The sequence below is a fragment of the Trachinotus anak genome, unplaced genomic scaffold, assembly GCF_046630095.1.
Source record: "Trachinotus anak isolate AG129_WGS33_773 ecotype Australia unplaced genomic scaffold, CSIRO_AGI_Tana_v1 ptg000005l, whole genome shotgun sequence".
Lineage (NCBI taxonomy): Eukaryota > Metazoa > Chordata > Actinopteri > Carangiformes > Carangidae > Trachinotus > Trachinotus anak.
In genome coordinates, this window is record NW_027273856.1 from 25725299 (window position 1) to 25737912 (window position 12614).

Here is a 12614-nt window from a genome sequence, read left to right on the forward strand (position 1 = left end):
CCTCATATACATTTTGTTTTATAGATTTTTTTTTTTGTCTTAAAGAAGCAAGAATCCAATATGTGGGCAAAAGTGATTAATTTTTTAAACTTATTAATTTTGCTTCAGTTGCCTCGAAGACCCCAAATGGCCCCCAGACTATTTTTGAAAACACTGATCTAAGCTGATATTCATCGAGACCTGGCTCTCCAGCCTAATGACACGAGCAGTTTTCAGGGTATTGTAGGAAGTAATCAGTCTTCTTAATATAAATAGTTTTTATTTTACAGCATTGTTCAGCTTGCCCAAAACATAAAGGCCTATTTCATTCTAAATTTGACAGTGTTGAACAGGTGGCACCCTTGTATATATTTTACATTGGTTAAAATCAGTTAACAACTTACACTATAATAGACTAAAAACATTTGGAAATACAATACAATTGCACTATGCACTGTATAGTCTCGTACTCTGAAATAATTTGCATTCTTATAGATAAAGAACTAAGAAACTTAACCTCAAGTAAACTACTTAAGTTTAAAATGCAAGATTTAAGCAAAATTGAAACATGTATAATGTCATTACAAGAAGCAACTAATCATCGGTTACCTTTACAACTGAATATTTTCAAGAGGATACAGTCGACTCAAGTTAGCTTAAAAGTTACCCAAAAACCAAACACACTGCTTCTTGACAAGTATCTGATAACAGTTTCAAAATGTATAAACTCTTTTTTTTTTTAAGCTGACATTCTAAATATAGAAACATTTATCAGTATTACAAACATACCACCTGTGTGAAAAACAAGAGATGGCTTAACAGTATTACAAACTTTGAGAACTTGTACAAGTACTGTGTTTTCCATTACAATGACACAGCAAACTCACTTTTATCACATCCCATGCTCATAAAACTCTGTTCTCAGGGTTATGATTGAGTGTAAACTGAATAAACAACATCGCCATCATCTACAATCACGCTAACCTGTATCAGCTACATCGTAAGAATTGAAAGCAGGGATGTAGGTTGATAACATTTTTGATTGGCACATTATATCCATATCACATATCGTACAGCGCAAGTCTTCTGCGGAATCTCAGTTCAGTAAGAATATTTTTGTGATGCTGAGCACACCTTGCAACACACACAGTAAAAGTAATATTCAACCAAGTTACTGCACTTCTCTCGTTAATCTAGCTCTTTGTAATATTTAAATTGCAGTGAGGTCTGACGGGAGAACGCTGAGGTGAAATTAATAAATGAAAAAGAGGCGGAAAGCAAATACTTCATTGTGATGCAGCTGCGACCGCTACACACGCGAACAAGACCTGCACATGTGCAGCAGAGAGAAGCAGAGCTAACCTAAGGACTGCCGTTTGGGCTCTGGTCGTGTCTTACAATGTCTGTGTGCACATATGTACACATAACCGTGCTTTTCTTTACATTTGTTTCTTTGAGATCGTGTAATTGCACTGCTACTGTGAAACCCCACATCTACATCCTTCATTATGATTCTCAGTGATGCTTAATTCATCAGAATTTGGCACAAGAGCTGACTGGTTTTGGCACGGTTCTCACGTTTTACATTTTACAGAAAGGCTTTGTGCATTGACAGCCCTTCAGAAACGTAAGCACTCATGAATGATTCCTGGTGGTTTTCTACTTATAGATTGGATTAACGTCTTACTTATAAAAAGCAGAGTAATAAATACAAGCAAGCAAATGACAGAGAAAAAATAAATGTATTTGAAAGGTAAATAATGTTGTATTTATCTGTATATGTTTGCGTGTGTGTCAGTGTACCTGTATGTGGAAATGCATGTGTATGTGGGGTACAATTGTGCTGACAGCCAATGTGTCAACGCCTGTTCTGCTCTCACAGTGTTGAGGAGCTGTGTGCGAAGTCTTGAAGCATGTTTGAGGTGTAGACTGAACTCGGAGGGCTACCGAGCATCGACTCGATGACGGGGGAGCCGCTGACAGACTCCCCTGAACACACAGAGTCTCTGAAGGGGGAGGGGGGAGATAGCGCTAGGGAATCCTCCAGAGTTGGCTTGTTCTGAGTTAAATCCTCGCCTTCCCCGTCCTCCCCCTCCCCCTCCCCCTCCTCCTTGGCATTGTAAATGTAGCTGTGTAAGAGGTCCAGTTCCTCGTCCTCGGGCACCTCCTCTTCAAACACCCCCACTTGTGGGGCTAGAGGAAGCTGAGAAGGTGTCAAGCTCAAAGGCTCGTTGGCAGGGATTGCCTCCCTGGTGGTGTGGTCATTCAGTGCAGGGACATGGGAGCTGTGTGTGTCCACCACAGCCCCCTGCAAGCGCTCTGTAGTGCGGCCCGTCAGGTGAGAGGGCAAATAAGAAGCCGGCTTATCTAAACTGGACTCCAGCCCTTGCATCTGTCCAGAGCAAGTCGGAGTCCAGAGGGGGCGCTGCACGTCGCCCTCGTCGTCCTCCTCCACCAGGTTGTACAGAGGCTTGGCGCCAGGTGGTTCTTGGGGGAGATGCAGGTCTGTGCCAAGGTCGCAGGTGGAGGGCTCACAACTGTGGGGGTCGGGGGTGTTAGTTAGGGGCCTGATGACCGCCGTCTGATTCAAGCCGGTTTCCTGTTTCCTCACATGCACAGACAGTCTGTGCCACACATTCCCCCCCCTCGGAGGGTGTCTTGCACCTGATTCAGACCATGACACAGACTTGCCATTAGAACTATGAACGAGATAAAGACCCAAGTTACTATCATAGGAAACCGGGAGGTGGAGACAGAAAAACAACATCAACAGAGCAGCAACAGAGCACAAAAGAGCAGCAGCATTTCAACATTTCTGATGCATGTTAAAATACTTTTTAACCACGTGACTTGACATTAACAGCTTGGCTAAGGTGTTCACTCATGAGCTCTAAAGAGCATTGCATTTATCAACTGTGGCACATCACAAACAAAGGGATTCATAATGTGCTGCAGACAGCATTATGATCTTCAAATTGCTTCAGACATTTAGCTTACAGGATCAGGAGCCGTCCAGCTCATTTCCTCTTCTCTAACTATTTGCTATATAGTTCAAAAGGGGCGCATGCATTTGTGATAAGTATTTCTGTAGATGCCTGAACTGGTCTGAAGACGACAGACTTTAGTGCAGAATGAGTTAGGACTGGCTCTAATGTGATTAGTTAGGGAGGTGGGGAGGGGAGGGTCGTTCATGCTGAGAAAAGTTAAATGTGAGGTTAATTCAGGATAAACCAAAAGCAGCAGGGTGGCAAATCTCCCTCTTGGAGGGCTGCAGTGTCAAAATCCTTCTTTTTTGCCATTGCCAGCCAAGGAGTGACAAGAGGCAAGTCATACCTTAATTTACCAGATGCTTAAAAAAAGAAAACAACTCAACAAACTGAAATTAAGAATGGTTACTTTCTACACATTTTCTTTATTTCACTCATCAAAATCAGGCATAATTCAATGCAGTGGCTAAATAAAGTAAACAGAAGGTTTCCACCTCTCTGTTGTGGACTTCTCCAGCTGCACAGGGTGAAAGTGTGCAGAAAATTAGGGATTTCAGCTTTAAAACTTTTAGGCAAGCTGAGCGTTATTCTTCGTGATCAGTTTATGATCATCTGGTGCGTGTCTAAATTTCTCCCCCGGTTATACATAATGATAAAATATGTCAGTGTCCCAGATGACATTGCAGCTCTCCAGGAAAAGAGTTGAATGACCTCCCATGCCAAAACATTTGCCAGACTTGACACTCTGCAGACAATATGCTGCTTAGTTTAAAGGGTTCAAGGATTAGAAAATTAGAAAGGCTGCATAGCAAGGGTGAGAGACAACATGTAAACATATTGGGATCACTCTCATACTCTGCCCCGCTCCTTACTTTAGACACCTGTTCTCGTGTCCCTGCTGTGGATCTCAAAAAAGTTATATGCAAGTCTTAAATCTAATTTAAATGAGTGAAGACTATACTTTAATAATCACTGACATGTTAGCATGGCCCACTAGCTTTAAATGAATGACAGCAGAACGTCCCGCCTTGAGTCTTCTATTAAATTTAGCGTAATTGCATTGATAATATTTCATTCTCAGGGGGAGGGGGATGTGCCATTTAAACCAGTGTTCACTGCTTACTGTGTCTAAATCAAAGTATCGGTTTAGTTTTACACTGACTGGAGTACTGGAAAGTTAAAATTGGACCATTAACATTATGCATAAACACTCAAATATTCTTGTGATATCATTAAACAATAAGCACCTGCATGTTATTTGCAAATAAACTGATAGATCATCTTTGGACAGCTCACTGTGCCATTTGAGTGTTTAGGCATCTCATCATTTTGTCACCCCAGGAAACAACATATAATCCAGCAAGATAAACAGCATTAAAGGTTACTCACTTAGCATTGCCAGATCCCTGCTTCTTCCGTCGGAACATATTGAGGAAGCTGTTGCTTCCGCATTGCGCAGACTTGCCATCTCCAACGTGCATCCGCACCACATCAGATGTGGTGAAGGCGCTTCGGACGTTTCTCTCGGGTTTGGCAATGATAATGTACATCTTGGGGGTGAACATGCACCCCAGTGCTACTGTCACACTCAGGCTGACAGAGAAGGACGTGGTGATGATCTTGTAGTTGGAGCCAAAATAGATGGGCACAAAGGCCAACCAGATGATGCAGGTAGTGTACATTGTAAAGGCAATGTATTTAGCCTCATTAAAATTGGCTGGGACGTTCCGTGTCTTGAAGGCATAGTAGGTGCAGCTCATGATTAGTAGGCCGTTGTAGCCCAGTGGTGCCACCATGCCTACGTTGCTGGTATTACAGATGAGGTAGACCTCACGTATGCTTGGGTACGACTTGATGGGCTCAGGAGGCTCCAGAATGATGAGCGTGATCTCCAGAGTTAGCTGCACACTGATCAGCATAAAGGCGATGACCACCTGGGCCCAGGCGCTCATGAAACGGGGCTTCCTGGTGCAGATCTTCTTCTTGCTGCCAGCCAGAATGCGGGCAATGCGGTTAGTTTTGGTCACCAGGGCAGAGTAGCACATGGCAGATGAAAGGCCCACCAGGAGCCGCTGCAAGTAGCAGGAGGCCACCGAGGGACGGGCAATTAATGTGAATGGACAGATGTAGCCCAGGAAGATTCCTGCCAAGATAATGTAACAGAGTTCCCTACTGGAGGACTTAACCACAGGTGTATCGCGGTACTGGATGAACACAAAGGTGACAAAGGAGGTGATTAGGATCCCCACGCAGGAGAAAACCACTGCAACAATGGATTCCACATCCGCCCAGTCAAGATACTTCAGAGGCAGGGGCTGACATCCTGGAAAGAGCAGAGAAGATGTCGGGTAAATTTTTTGTTGGTGCTCTAGCACATTTTTGTGAATGAAAGATACATTAGAACAGAAAAAAGAACCAATGAGCAGACAGTGGGGAGGTGGGAAAAAGGAGATCGGCACAGATTTGGAGACACAGGGGAAGTCAGGTGTGTAGCGGGGACTGTAGTCTTTCAAGATGGCCTAAAACTGCTCAGGACCCAATTTGCATGTGTCATCACACACATCCCAAAGCTCCAGTTCTGTCAGATTTCTCTCTCATTTTCATATTATGCCAAACGTGTATGTGTGTCCACGTGATTATGTGTGTCAACTCTGTCATGATGCACTAGTTGCATACTTGTCATCCAAACATGCAGAGGAAGTTTGTAGAGCTTAATGGGAGAAAACTGACATCCTTAGACTTCCCCTCCTTAACACTCCATAAATTACATGCTGCGGCTAATAGCATTACAGCATTATAACCATCACAGGCTATGCTCGCAGAAACCCACTTCTGGTCTGCATACTAACTCCCAATATGTCAAATCATGAGAAATCTGACATTCTTAAATACTTGTCACCTCAGGAAGCTTGGGTATTTTCAACACAAAATGTGAAAGGTACTCATGTGAATATTGAGGTGCAAACCTGTTGTTACACTGAAGTATTATTTAGAAGCACTTCTGCAAAAAGCACACTGAGGCACACTTTAGGGGAAAGTATGTGAAGCACACTGCAGCAAACTGTTGCCTTCTTCTGACCACCCACCCAGCTTAGCTTACGGAGGCATCAGTGTCATTGCACGCAAACGGACAGGGGTGGCAAAGATGGAATGCACTTATCTGTAGCCATTCTTACACAATCCTCAAATCCCTTATTCCTCTGAAAAGCTCTATTCTGTCATATATAAACCTTTGAATAATTCAGAAATAAAGCTCACTGCTCTGTTGTACATTTTCTCAGCAGCATAATGAAATGATGGTAAACAAGACCTACCATAGTAAACCTCCTGCTGTATATGGCTGGACCTTGTCATAGGCTATTTGCATTTTTCCTAGTGTCAGCTTGTTTCAATCCTTTATCTGTTTGCTTCTCTCCTACTCTCTGTGTTCACATATGCAGTATTTTAATACAGTCAATTTCCCAATAAAGCTGTTCTCATTTATATGTTTTTCTCTTCCTGTTGTCAGACAACAGAGCAAACATGAAGTAGTCACTAGGACTACATATTAACCCGCAGTCACTTTCCAGCCATTTCCAAGCTTCTGATCTGCGGTGCTAAAATCTGAAACACCAAACACAGAAATTAAGGACAACAGCGGTCCAGTGATTATGGCCATATTTACTTGTAAAATAATCAAAATAATCAGAGAAAGTTAGTTAGTTGTGAATCATGTCAGCAGGGGGGAAGTCCAACCTTGTGCTGGTGGGGCAATACTAGCGATTTCTTCTACAGAAAGTAACTAAGGTTTGTCGCTACACAAGTCTGAAAAATCAATCTAGTGACAAAGGCGCCAAGTTGGCAATGCTGCTTGTTTGTGCCAAATCATTTTGAAAGAGCAATGACCAACGGGGAAAAGCCAACACTCGGCCAGCCAACCAATGGTGTAACCTTATCACTCAGTCACGTGGCATTTGGCTGACCAATGGTGTAACTTCAGTCAGTCAGCGACTGACCTGTTTATAGGGCTGGCACCGCTGTTGCAGTCATCCCAAAATAAAAGTGTTTAAAAAATCTTGCCCTAAATGAGCATGTGAGTGAACATACGGACAGTACAACCTCACTCTATGAATAGGATACCAACTCTCTCTATTAGTATTCTCCAGACAGGGACATATAATGAGAGTGAAGGGAGAATTTCTTCCTCGACAGACTGCTGAAATGTATCCCCAAGCCTCTCATGGCAGTAATAGGATTTCACACCTGGGAACTGAGCACTCCTCTCAATTCTATAAATCGCTGTCAAAACAACCATTGGGTCACAACAAGGCAAAGAGCAGGGAGGAGGGAAGTGAGCAGTGTCACTTTTTGGAGAGTAGTGTGGAGGCTGAGAAAGCTTACAGAGCAGGGTCATAGGATCTGGATGATGAAAAGCATCAGCAAAAGGAGGTGTCAGGGTGTGAAGTATGAAGAGGCTGATGGGGGGGGGGTGAGTTTTCAAAGCACAAAAGAGTCAAAATAAAAATGTTTGCGCTGTTTCGAGGGAACTGGTGTTATGAGACCTAAATGTGCTGATGGGAGATTTCTCACAGGGTAGGTTAGCTAGCAGCAAATACACAAAATAGGTAAAATAATGAATATGTGATGGTTAAGGGGTAAAATAAAGAAGATGGATGAATATTTTTCATGAAAGCATAAGTAGATTGGTTTTCTCTCTCCTACCTGCCAGTTCATCGTCAGGCCACCATCCCAGCTCACATGCTTTGCAGGTAAACTCATCCTGGACGTACTCATTGTCCTTGCATGTGGTGCAGATCCAACAGCAGCTCACCTCGCCCTTCCTAATCACCTGCACACAGAGAGGCCTCACATCAACAACGAGGGGTCACGGACATCTTGGTAACCAGTCACAACACTGATCAAACATTGACAAGGAGCACATCACACCCAAAGCAACCTAAATAAGTAGCCGGCATCAAGGGGATATCAAAGACAAGGATATGTTGGTGCAGTTTTTTCTTTCTTGAGCCCCAGACACACTGTGGGGCAACAAGGCCAGTTGCATTTACATTCTGCTCCCAGAGAAGCTGTTACTAGCACTGTGATATGTAAAGCAGGGTGATAAGTGGGGCAGGAAACAAAGCAGATAGAAGGGAAAGCATGAGCAGCCGGGAGAGAGGATGCACCCTCCCTTGGGGCAACTTAAGTGTATAGCTAGACTGAAAACAATCAGCCCCAGATGAAGCGAACCGGGGCATTTCTACAAACTGGGCTCAATTGCAGATTTTATTATTTCCTGTCCCGAACTGGTTTTCTCCTCAGCCAGGTGGGGTGAACAGCAGAGGAACTCATTTGTACACCTTATGCAAACATAAACTTTGTGTGAGTAATACAGACTGATTTAACGTGAAATTAAAGTAATTGTGAAAACTATAAGGGAACTGATAAGGACACTAATTATGTTCAAAGAGCTTGTGAATTATTTTCTCCTTTTTTGTGTAATAATTAATTGATGAAGCAAGGATCCAAAATGTAGGGCATCCCAGAGCAACATCCTTAAAGTTCACTGCATGCTGAGGATGTGTTGGATGACTACCAAAGAGAACAAATGCAAAGTGTTAAGATTTATTGCGAGAACTGCAAATAAAATCCAAGTGGTGACATAGTTACCGGTAAAGACAATTATTGAAGAGCACACAGGAAATACCATCTGTCCTGAAATCTCTTCGCTTATTTTTAGCCACACTAGCGGCATAAATCCATGGATGGCAATGTTGGCAGGTCAGTTAGTCCACCACTTCAGTGCAAACTTTAAATATCTCAGCAACCACTGGATGGATTACCATGAAATTTAGACATTCATGGTCCTCAGAGACCAAATCCTCATAACTTTGGTGATCCCCTCACTTTTACTCTCGAGCCACCATGAGAATGACATTGTTGGTTTTTTAGTAAAATGACTTGAAAACTATTGGATTGTCATTAAATCTGGTTCAATTATCCATGAATCCTAAAGACTTTACTGATCCCCTGACTATAAGTCATTACCAGCAGGTAAATGGATTGGCAAAAAATTAAATATGGAGATGATGGTTCCTAGACAATTGCTGCTCCCCAGATGGTTGTGTGTGTGTGTGTGTGTGTGTGTGTGTGTGTGTGTGTGTGTGTGTGTGTGTGTGTGTGAAATAGTTCATTCATGTCTCTCTCAGGATGAATTGTAATAACTTCGGTAATCCCTTAACATGAAGCATTACGTTAAGGTTTCAGTTCATCCAGTATTTCAGTTTATGGCCAAATACCTCCAAGACATAACTGATATTCGCATGTGAGCAGTCTCTACAAGACTGCCTGGTTAAATAAAGTTCAGATAAACGTTGCCATGCTGACATTAGCATTTAGCTCAGTGAAGTGTTTAGTACAGCCTTACTCTGCCATTTGTGAAGCTGTAGATTCTAAGACAATTCGGAAAGGACATTTTTCAACAAGAACTGACGAAGTACTTTGTGAAACTTGTTGTATGTGTGTGCCTGGCCAAGCTCATCTGCTTGTTAGAATAAGAATTAGCTAGCAGAATCAGTGTTAGATTAGCTCCCCTGGTATTTACTTATATAAACACTGGCACATGGAGTTGGATTAACACCTTTAAATAGTTTTGGACAATTGCTCCAGAGTCACACAGCAAATTCTCCACTGTTAATGACTATTGATTTTCCGACTCCAGGTTTTTCAGGCTAAATTAACATTGGCGGAGTTAATTCAACAATAAAGAATTTGCTCTAAGGGGGATTTGAATTCCTACCTTTATCTGTCCTTTAGAGCAGGGCTCACTGCAGACTGAGCGGACCATGTCGCTGCTGTTCATCCACAGCTTGTTGTCATCGATGCTCAAGATGCCCTCATGCCAGGAGCCCACATTTAAATAGTCATAGCGACCATCATCCACACTCTGTAGATTCATGATGTCATACCTGGATGGACAGACAGAGAGAGTCAGAGAACTGTAATGAGCGGAAAATTTGTTTAATTAGTGAGAAAGGAAGAAAATAAGACAAGATGTGGGACAAAGTAAAACAGAGTAGTGTTAAAGATCACAGAGGAGTGAGGAAGAAGGAGGTACAGAGGGAAGGGAGAGGGTGAGAGCGACAGGTAATTTAATGATAACGATTCCACAGCTTAGCAAACCTTTTTTCTTATCCAAAGTCACTTAAACGGCTTACAACCCTGTTAGTGTGACATAGAGAGCTCATGCCAGTGCTCACTGCGGCCTCATTTTTATATTAAAGCAGGATGTGCTCTACCTGACCTCTAGCTGACGGAGGAATGATACGGCTGTGTTTTCTGACTGTCAACTGCTGTCTGTTGGACTGAAGAGAGATGAAAGTGGCTGCCACAGCGGACAATCCACTGAATCTGTTCCAGTCCAAACTAATTACATCCTTTCGTGCTCAAGATTGGTGCACACGTGTGTGCATTTGCACGTGTGCTAATGAGTAAGAGAGTGTGAGAAGAGAGAAATTCACAGATTATGACCAATGTGATGATATGAAATCTCTATAGTCCTGCATTTTTCTACATTCTTTGCACCCTCCTCATCTTCTTACCTTCCTGGGGTGTCTCCGTTTTCATCAAAATAAATCTCCTCCCCTGAGACTCCTCTGAAGGATGTTTTTAGAAGGTAGTCCAGCAGCTTGCTGCCATCGATGGGGTCCATGGCCTCACAGAGCCCCGTCTGCCCTGGACACAACTCCTTGTGCATATCATGGAGACCATGAGCCATGGCGTAGATGGCATTGATGACAAAGCCCATCTTACTATCCTGCATATAGTTTTCATGCAGACTTTCATTTCCTGTTAGAGAGGAAAAGAGGAGGGAATCACACAGTTAGTCTGGTGTTTTGTGATGTGTTCAAGGAACAGTTAAGCTGTCGGAATAAAGGCAAAAGAAATATTGTGCAGCATCTGCAACTAAAATCAGGTGTTTTCCACCATGCATGATGAAATTGTACCAGACATGGGGAATATATAGCAAAATAGAACCCTCTCTTTCAGCAAAATATATTAGCATACAAGGAAATCACAACAAGATGTCCAAAGCTCAATAGGAAACAGATGTGGAGAACAACTGTTGTTTGGGAAACTCCCAAGACTATGGATGCCAAGTTGTACTTCACCATCATCAGCCATCTAAAGGCACTGTCCCACAGTCAAACCCCAGAATTTTGGAGGATGGGAAATTTTAAATAAAAGTAGAAATTGTGCAATTCTTTTTTGCATCCTCACATGAAGATACATTTTTCAGTGTTTAAGAAAGAATTTACATGTCTCTTTGCCTTAGACAGTGCATTTAAAATATTGGTTCTTTTGTCTATGACATCAACATGCATATACAGTGGAAAAGAAAGGGTGCGATCTATCCAAATAGGCAATCTTTTTCAGATGTTCCAGCTGTTTGGGTGAACAGTGTGCGCTTGGTGAGCCATTCCTTTGTGCAGTTTTTCAAAGTGTAAGGTCATTTTCTTTTTGTTCTTCATACAGAATAGACAATCCCAGTGCTCCACATCGGAGTTTGACTGATGCAATCCTCACTTCAGCTGAGAGCCTTCGACTGCCTGGATGAAGAAATCTCCTCATTTAACTAAATCAGTTTTAATACATTACAGCAATGTGTTGTTTTTAGTAAAGCATCAGTCAAACTCTTACTGTCTTGGAGGAGTCAAATGCTTACAGAGTGCAGGTGCAGTTCTGATAAAAATCATCACCATGGTAATGGCTAGAAAAATGCACTTACCACCTTGAAGGTCTTTGGAATAAAAGAGGTATATACAAGTGTGATACAGAGACAGTAGAAAAGCAACTATGACTGCACTGCTCTGAGATAGTAACAATCATCACAAACCACTAATTGATTTGAATTATCATTTGATTAAAAGCATGCTGAGCAAATACATTTTAATATCATTTTGATTGCAGTGTTCATTTGATTATTTTTTTTTTTAGTTTTGATTGGATTTGCAGTGAGTATTTTAAATTGCAATTTAAAGGCTCTTAACAAGTCAAGAACTCAATTTACCGTGATCACCTTTTTGAGAGCAAAGAGAGAAAATATTCAGGGAGGAAAACAGAGAAAAAAAAATACACAGTTTTTGTTATTGTTCAGTTTTGTACTCAGGTCATATTTAAACCTCTACTCTCACTGACAGCTAAATGAAAGAACAGAGGATGATGCCTGAGAGCATTACATGAGAAAATAGACTGTTTGCCTATCCATTTGTTACTCTTATTTAAAATATGAATTTCTCTGTTGTCACCCACCGGAACAGACTTTCTTGTAGTTCTTGTTCTCCTGTGGATGACCCAGCAGGCGGCACTGGAAACGGTATTGCCAGAACTCGGGGAACCAGGGGTTCCTGGTGTTTGTGTCCAGACGCAGCTTCAGGTAGTAGTCATCAAAGGACTTCACCACCTCTGATTGCAGCTTCATAGTGATTCCTCCCTCTGCTTCTTGCTCATAACCCTCCACAACCTCGTAACGGTCTGCCCATCCATCACTGCAAGAGCAAGAGCGAAGAGGCTATAATGTGACGATCGCAGGGAGAATAGTTTATGATCATAAACACCATAAAAAGATTTGAATGTGAATAAAACATTGTTATAATTTTGAATGAGGGG

At 42.2% G+C, this 12614-nt stretch overlaps 1 protein-coding gene across 2 annotated transcripts in view; it reads right to left on the bottom strand.

The window, feature by feature from the left end:
• Nucleotides 1-239: 239 nt before the first annotated feature.
• grm1a (glutamate receptor, metabotropic 1a) overlaps nucleotides 240-12614 on the bottom strand; it is a 33260-nt gene continuing 20885 nt past the window's right edge. The window contains exons 4-9 of one of the 2 annotated variants that reach the window (XM_071479319.1): nucleotides 12258-12493; nucleotides 10547-10793; nucleotides 9745-9913; nucleotides 7668-7794; nucleotides 4356-5289; nucleotides 240-2643 (exon numbers count right to left, since the gene is read on the bottom strand). In XM_071479319.1, coding sequence (XP_071335420.1) covers nucleotides 2535-2643; nucleotides 4356-5289; nucleotides 7668-7794; nucleotides 9745-9913; nucleotides 10547-10793; nucleotides 12258-12493 — 1822 coding nt within the window. In that variant the 3' untranslated portion in view covers nucleotides 240-2534. Of the gene's footprint in view, nucleotides 2679-4355; nucleotides 5290-7667; nucleotides 7795-9744; nucleotides 9914-10546; nucleotides 10794-12257; nucleotides 12494-12614 lie in introns of both variants that reach the window. The other variant, XM_071479318.1, reaches the window with a different exon arrangement.